This window comes from Rhincodon typus, chromosome 19 (assembly GCF_021869965.1).
Source record: "Rhincodon typus isolate 14 chromosome 19, sRhiTyp1.1, whole genome shotgun sequence".
Lineage (NCBI taxonomy): Eukaryota > Metazoa > Chordata > Chondrichthyes > Orectolobiformes > Rhincodontidae > Rhincodon > Rhincodon typus.
The window spans coordinates 39,572,170-39,590,473 of record NC_063350.1 but is presented as its reverse complement, the minus strand read 5'-3'; the positions used below and the strand labels follow the sequence as shown (position 1 = coordinate 39,590,473).

General features: G+C 39.6%; 1 protein-coding gene across 1 annotated transcript in view; it reads right to left on the bottom strand.

Moving 5' to 3' along the window:
* The window catches only part of LOC109910915 (brain enriched myelin associated protein 1), a 94,992-nt gene that overhangs the window by 54,094 nt on the left and 22,594 nt on the right, over positions 1-18,304 (bottom strand). Inside the window, exons 3-4 of the mRNA XM_048608581.1 lie at positions 15,100-15,178; positions 7,173-7,232 (exon numbers count right to left, since the gene is read on the bottom strand). Of these exons, the coding sequence (XP_048464538.1) occupies positions 7,173-7,232; positions 15,100-15,178 (139 nt within the window). The remainder of the gene's footprint in view (positions 1-7,172; positions 7,233-15,099; positions 15,179-18,304) is intronic.

Below are 18,304 nucleotides of genomic sequence, written 5' to 3'. Positions count from 1 at the left end.
TATCCACATTTACTCACTTATATATTACTTCCAATAGGCTCAGAGAACTCCCATGCCATTCTGCATGATGGTCTGAAGATCTCGTGAGTTGGAATTTTCTCAATTTTGTTTTATACATGTTGGATGACGATGAACTCATCACTAACCCCCACTCCCAAGAAAGCTGGTCCAGTTGCAAGACAATCTGCTCATTAAGAACTGGCAGAGCATAAGTGAATTTCTTGGCAAATAACATGCTCCGACACCAGTATCAGCTGGCCAATCAGAGGGAAGGTGGTGGTCAGTGAGGTGGTGTGTTGAAACTCTTAAATGGTCATTAATTGATGCTACTGAACCTTCTGACCCAGAACTCAGTTAGTGAGGTGCCAAAAAGAGGCAAAAGTATCTTTCCATGCCACCTACGATGGTAAAATCATATTCTTATCATTTGACTTCATTCATAAATAGACCATAATGACTTTGCAGGATAATGCAATGGTACTTCAGAACAGCTTCTCATAATTATGAGTTATGTACAGTTATGTATGTTCTCATTAAACCAATACTATTTGTTTGCAAAAATGCTTTGAGCATTACATTCTTTGGGGCTATATAACCACATGATGTGTCAATATAATAAACTACATAAAACACTGACCGCAAGACCTTCTCCATGTTCAGGGTATGGTCTCAAGAGTGCTAGAACATCATTAAAACTGAATCACCAGCTTGAAACGTTTCTCGCATCTCTATTCTTTGCAATGTTGGATTGCTCCTCAGAAGCCTTCACCCATACTTAACTAATCTTCTTTATCCATTACTGCAACCATAAAGCACATTTCTTAGCTACAACTCTACATTAAGTGTGAGATGTGAGATTTGGTATTATTTTCAAAGTCATGTCCTAAATTAGTCAATCCTAAACAATTTGAAAAATGTATCTTGACCGAGTTTATATGTTCTTGTTTTCATCAAAGAACCATCACAATTCCGAGTGCACAAATAAATAGAACACTGTTATTTCATGAAATGTTAGTCACACATTAGTGCCCTGTACTGTGATAATTAACTGCACTGAAAGGAAGTACAAATGGCAACTAACTGCAGCTGACACCATGTGGCTTATAGTGCGTGCCTCAGGAAAGGCCTGAAAGCGGACCCATACAAGTGATGAATCACACAATGCACAATGCAAGCTCTATGACACAAGCTTGCAGAGCTTGTGACTTATCAGCATTTTGTGATTACAATAAACCTGTTGTATATTAGATGCAGAATACATTATGTAAAATGGCATAAATTAATCAAGAAATGCATTGCTTGGACTATAATTCCTGAAAACTGTCATAAAGGAGAAAAAACTAGTTTGAAGTATTTTCAAATTGGATGATGGAATCATTTGTTTAAAACCTAAACAGTGGATTTTATTACATTTCAATTAGATTTTGTTTAAAATAATACATATTCAGAAAAAACAATATTATTGAAAACACAACAAAGTAATTTGATGAACAACACATAATGCTGGATCAGAATTTTTTAATCTGTCATTGACAGACATTTTCCAGGTCCCTCTGAACACAGGATAGTCCTGAGGGGCTGGAGCATTGTAAATGTGACACCAATGTTTAAGAAAAGGACAAGGGGTAGGTATAGATGGGCATTTCTCAGATCGGAGAAAAGTTGAAAGTGGTGTTCCCCTGGTGTCAATGTTGGGACTCTTGCTTTTGCTAATTTATAATAACAATTTGAGGATTGGTGTTGAGGGAAAAATCTCTAAATTTGGCAATGACACTAAGTTGGGGAGAAAAGTGAATTGTGGAGATAATGCTGAGTGACTTCGGAGGGGCATTGACAAGTTGGCTAAATGTGCAGATATCTGGCAAATTAATTTCAATTCAGAAAAAGGTGAGGTAATGCGTTTTGGTTTAAGAAACATGGACAGACAAAACAAGCTCAATGTTATAACTTTGAGGAGAGTGCAGGAGCAGAGGGACCTCAGGATTCACGTGCATTATTCTCTGAAGGTGGCCAGGCAAGTTGAAGCAGTTGTTCAGAAGGCTTAAAGGACCCTTGGTTTGATAAATAGAGGCACATAGTACAAAAGCAAGGAAGTGATGCTACACCTTTACAAATCATTGGTCAGATCACTTTTGGAGTATGGTGTTCAGTCGGGGATAACTTATTTAAGGAAGGATGTTAAAGCCCTGGAGAGAGTTCAAAGGAGATTTAATGGAATGATACTAGGAATGGGGGATTTTAGATACAAGGGAAGATTAAAGAAAGTGGGCTTATTCTCCTTGAAGCAGTGAAGATTAAGACGTGACCTTATTGAAGTGTTGAAAATTACAAACAATTTTGACAGGATAAAGAAGGATATTCTGTTTTCACTAGTTGGTATGTCAGTAACAAGGGTCACAATTTTATCACTGTCAGCAAGAGAGCTAGGAGTGAGGTGAGGAAAAACTTCTTTATGCAGAGAGTTGTTAGGATTTCAAATGTGCTGCCTGGGAGAGTGATGGAGACAGACTCCATAATGAGGTTTCAAAGAAGAGCTGGATATATATTTGAAAATGATGAATTTAGAGGGCTACAGAGATAGAGCTGAAGAATGGGGCTAGCTGGGTAGCTCTTTCAGCAGCCAGTATAGACACTATAGGTTGAAGGGCCTCGTTCTGTATTGTAAAATTCTATGATTATATAGTTCTAGACAGTTGCCAACATATTATGAGATGTATTCATTTTCAATGTTTCACTCCACATTTGGATCTTAAATCCTGTGTCGTGAGTTGTCCATGAATGACTAAAGATTTCAGCTAACTGGAAGTAATACCACCCACAATGTATTAAAAGTGATGAGTGGGTCATAATATTCCAATTCAAAATTTCACAATATTCCACTACAATGTAGGTGATGTTGAGAGGACTTTTTTGAGGGTTAATTGCCATTATAACATTTGTTGCTGAAGCTACATCTGTAACAAGGTACATTCAAAGTTAATTACCTCAAGAAAATGTTTGAACTTGTGCACAGTTCCAGCCTTTAGCTAACAGTACGTGGGTGGAGTAGCTCACTGTTAAAAGTTTTATTAAGGAGACGGGCAGCATTTTGATGCAGAATAAAACTGTAAATAAAAACTATTTTTTTAAAAAATGCAGCAAATTTTAACACCTCTCCGAGTTCACTAATTCACTGACAGCCTCTCCAATCATAATGGCAGGCAGGGTCAGGTAACACTGAGTAGCATCCAATGCTGTACTTGATGCCTTTGCTGGTATATTACCAGGAATGGGGCAGAAATCGGCAGGTCATCTGCCATTAAGCCCATTAAGTCACTTAAATTGTCAATTAATTTTTATTTAAGGGCCTCCTCTTACTGAGGAATCCCAATACCACCCAATAAAATAAATCCTGCACTTGGTAAACTGACAAACATTGTCAGAACACCATGGCCCTCTGCAAATACCACCATGTGATCCTTTGAGGGGAAGAACATGACTGCAGGATGATAGATTATTGAAAAGACAGCACCTCTGACATTGCAGCACCAGCCCAGATTTCATGTTCAAGGTCAGCACTTTCAGAAGGTCTGGGGGTGGCATGCGAGATGGACAGGCTAATAATTTGGTGCTGCTGGCCTACGTACGAGTTTCCCAGCACTATTCCCATGACCACTCTCCTGCCCAAGCCAACTGAGGGAAAGTCAAACTGAGTGTGGAATGGCTACCTGTAATTTTCCAAGAGGTTTGTGAGCTCCTGGTGGTGCCTGTAGGTCAACTGATGGCTGCAGGTTTAATTTCTAGCAGAAGGCCAATGTGCAGCATTCCAGGATCAACATGAAGTCTCCCCCACCAGTCTGACCGTAACTGCAGGTCACTGGTGGCATGGTCAGGCAGCTGTGGCTTTTTATAATTTCTGATATTTTAAAAGTGCTTGTGTACTTAGCCCTCTCTGGGCCAGAGATGCTGCCACATGGGCATACAAGGTTTTGAGCTTCATTTGCCACCATACATGACCTAGAACGCAGGAGCCTGATTTCCTAATTCAGTACTGATTGCTGATGGTGGCGGAGGTGGAGTGGGAAGGGTGGGGGAGTCCTCTTTGAATGCGGGATGACCTAACATAGGTTCCTGTAATGCTAACCAGGCAGGTTTTGCTCCTGAATGCACAAGACCCTGATGGTCTGCTCCCTTTGCATGACACTTGTTTGTGATGTCAGTGTGTGATTGTGATGGTCAAAGGAAACCCACATCCAGATAAACGAGTGCTAAAAGGGTAGGTGGAAGGCCAAAAGTAGAGCATGGACCATCTCAGTCCGACCTGGAAGCATATGGCCAATCTGAGTAAATTGCAGAATTTCAGGGCCAATTGATATGTCATCTCCATGCCTGAATTTTGTTAAGCTTTGCCAGACTTAAATTGCTGCTATTGCTTAGCTGCTTCATTACACATGGTGAACTGTGCAGCAATAATCTGTATATATCGTTATATAAGGCCCATGATGGGCCATCTCAGTAACCATTGGTTCGACAACAATTTCAGTTAGTGATCACCCGAATGTTGATGGCTTTCTCTTCCCATGATCCAGCAGCAACACTATCAGTTTTCTGTCTCACAGCAGGAGCTGCATACTGGGGTACTCTTTGTACTTACTCAAGACATATCTGCACACATGGCCCACCTCCGCATCCATTTGCTTCCAGGGTTGGTGAATTTGACTCGCTCCTGCACCTACTACCCTGAAGTGAAGAGCATGTCATTCAAGAACCCTTCCATTGAGGCAGATGCAGCCAGAGGAGAAAGTTAACAACTGAAGCTGCTTGACATGCTAGGGAAGCTCCAAGCTGAAATCTCTTATCACTGAAATAAATATCATCTATTTATTAATAAAATATTTGATCTCTCTCTTTGTAATTTAGTAAATGGCTCTTTTTTCTAAAAAAAAAGCATATTTGTATTGACCATTTTTTGTATAAAACTCCTGAAATCCTACAGATGGTATTTTATCATCCCATCAAATTGTTTGTCTGCAATGTTCATTTGGCAAGTATTCATGTGTCTTAACAGTGTCCTAAATTAAATTTAACAATCTGACAAACCAGAGCCCTACACCCATATGGTAAACAAGTGTCATGCTATGCTTATTCAGTGGTGTGTTAAGTTATTTTTTGAAATTTGTGTCTTGCTCCAATTTAGACTTTGATTGAAAAGTGTCACAAGTGTTATAAATTGTTCAGGAGTGTTGGGCTTCCCATTCTTCAGTTACGCACTTAGTGTTTAATGAAAAAGGAAGATAGCCACCAAATAATTTTACAAAATGCAAACGTAAAAGCTACCATGTTTCCGTTCTTTTCTATAGAGACATACCAAATATTTTCCAATGAATCATAGCTAATATTTGAACTTAAGGTGGTTCTGTTGTGTAATAGCTGGAAAATAAACAGTTTACATGGAAAATGTTTGCCTTTATGCTAACTGGTTGTAATGCTTGATTTCACACCATGGGAATGGATTTCAAATTCAAGGATAGCTAGAACTCAAGCATTTCATTGAAATTTTACAGCAAGATTTTTAACAGCAAGTGGGAACCGCAGGGGATGTCTTGTACCCATTTTCTGTAGATCCAGATTTTCCTGGCAGGAGAAAGGGGGTACAGCACGTTTCACAAGGGTGGAAACATAAACTCAGCAGGCCATACGAACCAAGATCTGACTTCAACAGATCCCACTTTAGCTTTTGCTAGGACCTTAACTCAAAGTGTGAGAATCAAATGTTCATGGAGTAGATGTAAATACTCTTGAAGGGTGGAAAACTGATGGCCTAAAGTTTCTCAAATCCCCTGCTCTTTAAAGTTGAAAAGGAAAGCTATGACAAAGATTAAAACATAACCTCTGCTGGAGTACTCTGAGATCAGAAAGAAAAGTACCATTTGTTTGAACAATTTAACCAATATCTTTGTTGACATTTCCCCAAGGACTGAATGCAATGCTATTGTCTATGGTTAGCCAATGTTCAAAAGCTACTATCTCAGCAGGACTACAGAGGTCACAGTTTGACTGATAGTTTAAAAGGCTATTAAAGGATTAGCTGTCTTTGATGTGGGATCTGGATTCAAGTTTGTTTTTAAGACGTTAACTACTTGAGAAAACACAGAAGCTTTGAATGGGTTCTGCGGAGAGCAGATCACTTTGCAATCAAGAGTGAATGATCGAAAGCTGTACTCAATTGTTAGAGGATTTTTGTTTTTGTTTTTCAGCTCCACACAGCTTCTGAGTTCCATCTATGGTAGATTCTAGGAGAGTTGCCATAGAGGTGGCATGGACTGGGCGTTTGGTTGGTAGGGTGAGGTTTGAGGACCTAACAATTTCTGAAATGACTGGGCCGAAGCTCCAGAAAACTGAAACAGGCCTTCTAAGCTGCCCATCTCATTACTTGCCTGTTCCTGGCCACCTATCCTCTGCTTCTGGAGTCAGCAGGCTGGATTCCAACTTGTTCAATATTCCAGAATAAAAAATGTATATTTCAAAATATTTTAGTGCCTCAGGTCTGGTAGTTTTCCAACTGAGCTAAACATTTTCAATGTGAAACACTGAACTCTAGATAATCTTCATAACTGCATTATTTTATTTAATCTCAGTGACAGAGCAAAGTATAAAGATGGAGAAGACGATGATTTTATTATTTTATGATGTCATGTGCCTCTCATTATTAACCTGATTTGCACTGCACAGAACGTTTGGATTTGCAAATTATGTACTTCCGCTAAATGTAACAAAATGCTGTTTCCATTCCTCTTGTTTTTATCAGCTTAAACTACATCGCTGATCTAACCAAACTTCATTCTGCTACTTTATTCCATCCTCTGAACTCTGACAGCATAATATTGCATCATATAGTTCATGAAGTATAGTTAGTGTGGCACTGGATTAGAGGCAAGTCAGTTTGATTACAGCAATAAGAAAAAAAAGGGAACAAAACCTAAACTCAGAATAGAGGTTTGATATGAATGAAACTCAATGGATATAAAAGAACACCTAGAGGCACACAGCAAATTTTATTTTAAATAAAGGAAGGAGAACAATGACTTAGAACACAATGAAGATTGATGAAATTAAGACAGTAAAGAGATAGATGTGGCTAGTGTAGTTAGGGAAGTGAAAATACAAGCGGTTTAGTCCATTGTACAACATACCTTTGGCTTTTCCAGACTTTAAATGTAATTTCTTCATCAGGTAATTAATTTTGCGGATATCTTCAGATGGAACAAGTGAAGAATGCAGAGAGATAGAATGATGAAAAAAAATACTAGAGAATAAAAAGAAATTGTTTTAAAGAGATATATATGCAGTCTGTGTTATGGATGCAACATGCTCAACTCTCCCTCACTGCTGCTCAGGGATAAGGAAGCACTTGGTCAGTCCACTACTCAACGGTGATCACAGTGCCATAGTTTTTGTTTCTTTTCTGCAACAATTTCATTCGAAAACTCATCACCAATGATTTCAAAATTGTCTGCTTTTATGAGATGCTGTGCATTGGTATTAAAAGATAAAACAGGAGAACAACACCTCAATCCATTCACACCCTCAGTTTTAAAATGTTAATAAGATTTAATAAACTCTTCTCGCTTTTACTGGGAATTTGAAGGTAAAACAGAACACAATGCAATGGTTTACTCTGTGTATTGTAACTCATCACTGGTTAGTAATGATTAGTCACATTGTGAAATAGCTCTCATTGATTGTTAAATAAGTTAAAACATGTTTAGGTCTCACCATTAGCAGTGGCATTTAAAAAATTATGTATTTTCCAACAATGAACAATTACTGGATTGTTTAGACAAGTTTAAATGTGATCTGTGAAACACAGCTCCAGTGCGTGACAGTTCTGATGCCTGCAAATCACAGTTAATTGATAGCACATGTGACTACAGCATGCTGTCAGTTACTTGAACTGAATGAGACCCACTCAGATCGACAAAAAATTCAGACTTGAATCCAAACCCTGACCTCAAGATTGGACCTTGCTAGATGGAGACAAAATGTGCCAGTTTCACAGTGTTCTCTCTTGATAGCTGTCTTTCAAGAACATAGGTCTTAAACAGCTTCTTAGAGTCACAATCACACACAAGTGAATGCCAAGTCACATTAGAATTGACCAGATGCTGGTTCAGTGGTGGAGTTTAGAAAGGACATTGAAAGGAGAGGGATTTGGAGGCAGAGGAGTTGGGGAGAGAGTTCCAAACTGCAGGGCTTAGAAGGCTGAGTAAATGTCTTCTAATAGAACAGTGAAGCAAAAGAGAATGTGTATAGGAGGCTAAACTTAAAAGTATTTCAGAGTGAGTTGTAAGGTTTGTGGATAAGGCAGGGCAACATCAGGGAGGGATTTAAAAATAAGGATGATAATTTAACATTCTATACAACTTTCCCATTGACTGATGAAAACATTACTGGGATATAATCTATACTTGTTTTGTTTTCTCATTAATATTATTAGAAAGAGATTTTGCAGATGTTGGGCTCTATCCTGGACACTTGAAAGGTTCAGCAGCACTGATCAGTAACATATGTTAAATAGAGTGACTAGGTTACCATGGTGTAAAATACATGCACTAATCTTGCATTCAGAGTTAGTACTTTGATGTGCCTATTTTGAAATACAGGGTTAATAGTTATCAACTTTAAATTAAAATTTCCAATTCAGGTTAATTTATGAACTCCTGTCTTTTTTTAACAATGATTGATTATTTTTAATTATTAAATGTATTCCTATACATGAACAATGCCTGCAACACTGGTTTAAACCTCCTTTCACAGTACACAAAATTATCTTAATATACTTTCTTGAACTTTGGGTGTCAACACGTGGCAAAATGCCAATTACGTCACAGAATAATCCTTAAATAGCAATATCCTGGCAATTAACAAAAGCTGGGTGTATTTCTTCTTTGTTTACATTACTAATCCGTAAGAAAACACAACTTGAAGTTATCAGAGATTCATATTTGTTCTAAATTTGAAGACAGTAATACTGAGATAGCACTGTCGCATTCTTTAGGCCCAACCTCTATAAAGATTCATATTTATGCTTTGTTTTTACTCTATGTTCATGGTAGACTGAAAAGCTTGTAGAAAAATCTGCTCTTTGATTTTATTGGTTATAAAAAGTTGGTATTCCAATTAATGAGAATTAATTTTGCCTACTGAGATGATTCACCTGGAAGTAATTCTAATTATTTAATTACATCCTTTCAACACAAGTCGAAAGGGCTATTGGCAATGCACACACGATCAGTTTACTGCATGTTGGGTTCCTTTGTAAACAGTGTAAAACTGTTTACAAAGTGCACTAGAGCCATTTATTGGTAGAGATGTAGTACTACAAGTTAGAACTAGATTCACTTCCTCCATTAAGACACACGCTCTCAAAATGAAATCAATTTCCTGTTCATCAATAATACGCAAAGAATTAGGTTTTAATATTTTTATATAAATCAGTAGCAATGTTTTTGCACAGGTTGACTGGTCTGTTTGAAAAACAATTTCACGTTATTAAATTAACTTTTATTGCTTGTGTTTAATTACTTGTGCCCTGGTGTTATGCTTGAATTTTGACAATGATCTCAGGAGTAGGTATCTCATGTCTCAGGAAGCTTAATAACCAGTTCTTCTTTCTTATATACACCATTAAACAATTCATGGAGAATAGTTATTTGCAAAATTGAAATTATTGTTATTTTGGGATGGAAGAGGCCTGCATTCTTTGATTAAAGAAACAGATTCTTCATGAAAACTGGATGAACAAATATTTGTATGATTTGCTCATATGTAGGCACATACAATATACAAAGTCTTGATCAGAGGTGGGGATGTTTACTGACAATTGCACAATGTTCAGTACCTTTGGCAGATCCTCAGACACTGAAGCAATCCTTCTTGACATGCAGCAAGACTTGAATTCAGACTTAAATTGATAAGCGGCTTGTTACATTCATGGCACACAAGGCGCAGGCAGTTCCCATGTGCAACAAGAGAGAACCTAACCATCATCCCTTGACATTCAATGGCGTTACCATCAATGAATCCATCCCTTAACATTCAATTGTGTTACCATCAATGAATCTCCCACTATCAACATCCTGGGAGTTATGTTTCAATCAAAATTGAACAGGACTAGCAACAGAAATAGCATGGCCACAAGAGCAGGTCAGAAGCTGAAATCTTGCAGCAAGTAACTCACCTCCTAACTCCTCAAGGCCTGTCCATTGAATACAAGGCATAAGACAGGATTGTAATGGAATACTTTCTACTTGCAGAGATGAGTCAGCTGCTGCTACAACATTCAAGAAGACAACACTATCCAGGACAAAACTATTTATTTGGTATCATCTAATACCTTTAACATTCACTCTCTCCATCACTGATGTTCAGTAGCAGCAGTGTGCATCATCTACAAGATGCACTGCAGAAATTCACAAAAATTCCTTAGACGGCACCTTCCAAAGTCTCAGTCTCTGTCAACTAAAGGGTGAAGAATAATAAACACATGGAAACAGCATCACTTGCAAGTTCTTTTCCAAACCACACACCATTCTGTATGTCATAGAATCCCTACAGCGTGAAGCAGGCCATTCAGTCCATTGAGTCCACACTGACCCTCTGAAGATCATCCCACCCAGACTCACCCCCTTACCGTATCCCTGAAACCCTGTATTTCCCATGGCTAATCCATTTAGCCTGCACATCCCTGGACACTATGAGCAACTTACCATGGCCAACCCACCTAACCTGCACACCTTTGGGCTGTGGGACGAAACTGGAGCACTTGGAGGCAACCCACGCAGACACGGGGAGAATGTGCAAACTCCACACAGACAGTCGCCTGAGGCTGAAATTGAACCTCTGGTGGTGTGAGGCAGTAGTGTTAACCTCTGAGACATCATGCCGCTCATTCTGACTTCGAACTTTATTGTCACTGTGTCAAAAACCTGGAACTCCCCCCCTCCAACAGCATGGTGGTTGTGCCTATACAACACTGACAACAGTTGTTAAAATCAGCGGATCACTACCACCTTCTCAAGGGCAATTAGGGACCAATTACACTGAGTGTAGGTTTCCAGCACCCCAGAACAAATTATAGGGGCAAGCCCAACTCCGCACCAACCAACCCGACCTTCTGGTTGCCATCCATTTTAATTCCCCCTCCCACTCCCCTGGTGACATGTCCATCCTTGGCCTCCTCCACCGTCAGAGTGAGGCTAAATGTAAACTGAAGGAACAACACCTGACATTTTGCCTTGGGAGCTTGCAGTCCAAGGGCCTGAATATTGACCTCGTCAGCTTCAAAATCCCTCCACCCCCAGCCTTATCCCATGTCCTACCTCCCTGACACGACCTAACCTGTCCATCTGCCGACTCACCTATCTGTTCCACCCTTCCCACTGACCAATCACAAATAACCCCTTATCTGCATCCACATATCACCATCCCATCTACCCTTCCCCAGCCCCATCATCCTCCCTCTACTTATTTCTGGGCTCCCCTCCCCCTGCCTAGTCCTGACGAAGGGTTTTGGCCTGAAATGTTGACTTTCCTGATCCTCTGATGCTGCCTGGCCTGCTGTGTTTACCCAGTCCCATGTTTATTGACTCTGCTTAGGCAGATGGCCATGGTTTAACATTTCGGATGACCTGCTTTAATAAGCACGATGCAAAACTGCTGTTAACCTCCAGCAGGAAGGCTGCTTCATTGAATTCCGACATTCATGGGCCAGGAACTCTGCACTCCAGCAGCGCCAAGCAGGAGAAACGCCCAATACTGGTAAGTGCAGGTGGGTTAAGGAGCGGGCATTCAGCAGTTGAGTGGGAATTGAAGCAAGTCCAAGACAGCTGGGGCTAGGCTGACAGGTCCCAGAAAGTGCAAGGCCTCTGTTGTGGCTGGGGGTATGGAGGCATATTGAACAAAGTGGGTGATAGGGAAGGCCAGAATGTGGGAAGGGGGTCCAGAATGAAAGCATTGCAACTTCACTGAGCATCAGCCCGCAGGTTAAACCTGCCAGACTAGAGGTAGGGCACAGGTCTTTATATCATAAAGGTGGCAAGGTCAGCTCCTCAGTTGGACATTAATAGCACACTTAAGGGCCTCAACTGAACCACGGCGGATAACCCAAACAGGATTTCGTTGGCAGCCCACCCATAAAGGTGGGAATGGGAATATTGCTGATGGCATGGCAATATTCCACCTGTCTGTCCTCCCACTCATCAATGGCCCATTATATTGTACCTATAATATATTTTACATTGAAGTCATGAATCATTACTATCAGATCAGCATTGGAGAAGGTGCAGCCGCTGCTAACTACAATTTAAACTACCCATTTGTCATTTTATACTGAATACCTTTGCGCCTTCTGGTCTTAGTTCTGACAAAGATCCAGGGGCAAATATAATCCCATTGAAGCCACGCCCTATTAAACCACCTTAAGCTCTGTCTTCAGGTGATTCACAAACTGTTTTTAAATGGAGCTACAACTCACTCAGAGATAGTAGGAACTGCCAATGCTGGAGTCTAAGATAACAAGGTGTAGAGCTGAATGAACACAGCAGCTAGGCAGCATCAGAGGAGCAAGAAAGCTGATGTTTCGGGTCTGGACCCTTCTTCAGACTTTCTGATTTTTTTCTGAAGGATCCAGACCCGAAACGTCAGCTTTCCTGTTCCTCTGATGCTGCTTGGCCGGCTGTGTTCATCCAGTTTTACACCTTGTTATCTCATTTAAATGGAGCTAGTTGGCCTGTTGGTCAACAATGCTCAACACACAACCCCTCCACGTGCACCCCCCCCACCACCTCCCACCACAACCCCCCCCCACCGCCATATGAACCAACATTGAACTAGACAGGAATATGTACAGGTACTAAAGAATTTAGTTACTCTAATATCATAATGTTACCTCTGAAAGCACTTTATAAGCAGTAAAGTCCTTTTAAATTGTATTGTTGTGATGTAGAAAGTGTGATAGCCAACTTACACACAGCAAACCCTCAAAAACGTGACAATGATCAGGTAATCTAATTTTGTGTTGTTGATTGAGGAATAAATATTGTGAGGAAACTGGAGGTAACTCCCCCGTAAAATGGAATCTGTTATATTTACCTGATAGGGAACATCAGGCCTCAGTTAAACATCTTATCCAGAAGAAATATCGAAATGAATGGGTTCAGTTATGTGTTTTCTGGTTGGAGTAATTTTTAATGTCATCTGTCCAGTAGCAACTAGATAAAATCATCCAGCTAATACAACTAAATATTTCTAATTTCAATCAAGCAAGCTCAAGTTCAGTAAGAATTTTACTTTTAAAAGATGTCAATTACACCACTGGCATCTGATTGCAATTTAACTTGGTGTCTTGAGCTGCAAGCCATTGCAGCTTTCCCAAAAGCTGGAACCAAACCTGTTTTACATTTTTTAAAATTAATTTTCAGTTGAGACAAGTGTCATGATTGCACCTATGGAAGTATTGAACATTTAATCATAATTCCTTTTTAGAAAAAGAAGGTACAGCTGAAAGGATGTAAATTCAGAATCGTCTGGAGAGGAATTCTGGAATGTCACACACGTACAGAGTCAGGGAAACTTCAAGTGGAAATAGTAAAGACGAAGAGATGATGAGAGCCTGAAGGCTGACTACCCAAACCCCTCTAAACAGCAGGAAAGCTCCTGCAGATATGCTTTTGTTTTATCTTTCAAAACCCCACAAAAATAGAGTTAAAAGTGAGTTTCAACCCTCGTCTACATATGCTACTGTTACTGATGCCCTAGTTTGTGAACTAGTATAATATTAAGGCCTCAGTTTGGAACAGCCATTAAACACACATGCACGCAGGTAAAGATAAATGGAAAAGACACTGTATTTCGTTCTGAGTGTTACCAGCCAGTCGCCATCGAAAAAACCAGGACAAAAGAATTTAAATTAACCTGTAAAACCAAGAATCCCAGAATTCACTGTGTAATTACCAATATCAATGTTAGCAACACAACTGACTGGAATGTGCGTGATGTACAAATATCTGTTTGTCATTAATCACTCATATAATGACTTGTATATCACTTTTTAAACATTTTTATTGGCTCACCTTTCATTCTTAATCTGTGTGTAAGTAAATTACATTATTTTCTTGTCTTGCAATTATTCAGTATAACTTCATGCTTTTGTTATCCCAAGAATGTCTGGTTAAATTGGCTCCTTTTAAAATGTAAATTCCTTTGTTCTGGGCGAAAGTTGTCCACAATAAAAGGCATCCCTTTTAAATTCACCTTGTTATGACCAAGCCAAGGGACTGGCGAATAAACAAGGACAGCCAGCTCACCCCTCCATAACCAGGATCTTAACAATTCGGGCTATCTTGTTTGGAACTGTAACACTTTGGGGAATCTCATCCAAAGACTTGTTGAAACATAGAAGAAAGCAAATGTGCTCCTCCAGACCCTATCAGGGAAACCTGATACTCTCCCTGATGTGGACTCATCCCTTTTTTCTATTTTGAGATCTTTACAAGTCAACCTTAACAATTGATGTAACATCTACTGCCTAACCCTAACCCTACCTGCTGTGACAGCCAGATTATGTGATTTTCAATTGCTTCCCACTTGGAATGGGTTGGCCGGCGACATTTAATTGAACCTAGACATTAGAATCATGTCTGGAGCAAAAGGTGATTTTTTTTTAAATGCACATCACTATTTATGCATTTAAAAAACTGACCATATTAACCACCTTCCTAACTAACCTGTAGATTAATAGCCTCTTCCATATCTCAGCGGATGTATGTCAGAATTGAAACCATATATTACTTGGATGGATTGAGGTGTACGCATGATGTTACAAGACTCACAATATTGGTTTTTGGATTTTAAGCCAACTGAACTCTCTGATAAGAAATATCTGTTTTGCAACTGCAAATATAAGTGAAACTTTGCTAAATGTTAATTTAGTATTAGTGGCCTAAACTAAATTCTATGTAATCCGCTTCAATGTCAAAAACTTGAAATGTGAAGACTAATGGTATAAAGGATGCTTTTCAGTTCAATTCAAAATTTACCCGCTGAATAGTTAATACATACCAGTATCACTCTTGTTCTCAACTGGGTTCGGTTTTCGAAGAGTCGGACCATTTTGAACAATCTCAGTATGAGTTTCAGTCTGAAAAATAAAAATATATATGATAACCAAAAGGTAAATGATACATCATACGTTAACTGATTAAATGCTAGGCAAGTTACATTATCTCACAATGAAATGAACAAATAGACAATTTAAGAACAATATCTATAATTAAAAAATGCAGAACTGAAGAATGCACATGTTAATAATTGAATGGAGAAATTCTTACAAGTTACAACTGACAAATTCACATGCGAAGTATTAAAGTTTTCTTCACCAATGTAACAAATTCTGTAATCACTAACTCCCCAGTGAGAGTATTACATCTACAACACACTGATCATATATTGCTTTTGATAAAAAAAATTCTTGTGGCCTCCAAGTCTATTGGGAACTGCATGCTCTTCAGTGCATGTTTCTTCTCTCTAGAAGGCAAGTGACTCATCCCAAAAATCTTTTACCAAGAATAAAGAAATTACCTCATTGATACAATATAGCATATGCTGCGGTGATGCAGTAGGTTTCACTTTGAAATTCTATAGAATCGAGATTATAAAGTATAAATTGTTAATTTCAATACGCCAAGGACAAAGTTAAGGACTATGTGATATCACAAAACAAAAGCTCAATGTCTGTCTTTTTGGTGGGATTTGGAAAAGAATAATATCTCAAAAGGGAGGCCAAAGAAAATCAGTTACATTGTGATCTGTGCTTATATTTTAGTCATACAACAATACAAACACTCAGATCAACTTTCAATTTATTGCAGCAGAAAATGCGGGAAATAATCAGCAAATCAAGCAGCATTTTTGCAGAGAGAAACAAAGTTAAATGTTTCAGGCTGATGACCTGAAAGATGAAAGATGATTGATCTGAGCCGTTAGTATTTGTGAAGAGAAAAAGAGTTGAGTATTTTCAGTATTTTACACTTTTGTTTAAGATATCCTACATTTACAGAGTTTTGGTTGTGCTTCAGTTCCTGTCCAACTCATTACTGCTACAGCTAATGGGAACACTAAAAAATTCACTATCTTCAACTCCCAAACCACAGCAGTTGAAATAAGTAAATTAAAAGTGTTTAGCATTTTGAAATGAACCCATTGAATCCTGTAACATTCACTTCTCATAACAACAAGACTCTGAACAAGTCTATGTCACAGAGCTCCCAACAAGGTGATCAGAGATAGTAAGCACTGCAGATGCTGGAGTCAGAGATAATACAGTGGGGAGATGGAGGAACACGGCAGGCCAGACCCTTCTGAAGAAGGGTCCTGATCTGAAATGTCAGCTTTCCTGCTCCTCTGATGCTGCCTGGCCTGCTGTGTTCCTCCAGCTCCACACTGAGTTATCCCAACAATGTGATGGTGTTTGGCTTTGCATGCTCATTCTCACGTGAACTTTTTGATCATATTCTGGAGGGACAAAAAGCACTTGATCTCAAATCACAATATTCTCTGCCAGGGTTGTCTGTTAAACTCTGACATGACTCTTGGCAATGCAATGATGAAGGAATAATCTTTGAATATTTTAGCCCTTAATAAAAAGTAGGATAACAGCAAAAATATAGCACAGATAAAGAGAACGTTTTTGGTTACTCAAGCCCTCAGGTCAATAAATGGGCTGCAGTCCAGAAAGTCCCCCGAGCCATTGATTACTAATGAGATTCTAATAAAATTTTTCCACCATGTGTTAAAGTTGAATGACACGACGCATCTGTTCTGAAGAACGGTCATTGGATCCAAAATATTAACTCAGCTTTCTCGCCATAGATACTGCCAGACCTGCTGAGATTTTCCAGCAATTTTTGTTTTTGTTCCCTTTTCTGCTTTGCAGGTCGATGCCTGATGAGCAAAGCTGTCACCACAGCACATGCAATGGTACAGCATCTGTTAAAGGAACAGCAACATTCCTGCAAAGAAATTCAGTGGCCCTGAGGTTTGCCAGGACAGAACACATCTCTTTCTTGGAATAATGCTGTAAAAAGTTGCGAATCTCAAGTCCCACCCCCGACTCTGATATTTCTCATTTTCATGGGGCAAGATTAGAATTGGGATGTAGTTCACAGAAGCGCGATGTGCAAAAGCAGCTGACCTTTTAAGTAACCATTGAAATAGGATCGTGGAGCCTTGGGTATCTGGAAGCTACAGTGTAGTGATTTGGGGGGATCCAGTATTTCTTCATGGTGGAAGACCAGGGATCCTTTGGGAAAGAGGTATGAGACATGGATCAGATATCCTTCGGGACTGCTAGCTGTTGTATGAAGAACGGTGCTTTCTAGGTTGAGTGCACTCTGCAATATAGAAATTTATGTAATGGAACTATACTATTTCAACTCTGTTCATGGGTACATGTAGATTTTTTTTTTGTTCATTCATAGGATAGTGGATGTCACTGACTGGACCAGCGTTAATTGCACATCTCTATTGTCATTGAGAAGCTGCTGGTTTGCTGCCTTCTTGAACTACTGCATGGATGTAAAGGTATCCTGAGTGATACAAGGGAGGGAGTTCCAGGATTTTGATCCAGCAAAGACAAGGAATAATGATACAGTTTCAAGTCAGTATGGTGCAGGTGGGTGTGGGGGGGCGGTATCTTGGAGGAACTTCCAGTTGGTGGTGTTCTCACGTACATACTACCATTCTCCCTCTAAGTGATAGAGGTCACCGGTTTGGAAGGTGCTGCTTAAGGAATCATGGTGAATTGTTGCAGTATGTCCTGAAGATGGCCCACACTGCTGCAATTGCAGGAGGACTGAATGTTCAAGGTGCTAGCTGGGGCACCAATCAAGCAGGGCTGCTTTGTCATGTGTGGTCGCAAGCCTTTTGAGTGTTGGTGGAGCTGCACTCATCCAGGAAACACATGAGTTGATATGATAGGTTAAAGGGAAAAAGATGGAGGGTGGGAGCAGGCAAAAAGTTGGGGATATGAAGTAACTTGGGGATGGGCAAAGAATGTTAGATTGCATGGGTTGCTGTAAGTGGGGCATGGAGACTGCATGGGGTGAAGCGATGAGAGGTGTGAGGGTTGTAGGAACACTACATTTCTCTCCTTTTGGAGAGGTCAGGTCCCCTTACAGATCAGGTCCTAGGAATACATTTGGCAGAGGTAATGTTGGAGTCTGAGATAACAAGGTGTAGAGCTGGATGAACACAGCAGGCCAGGCAG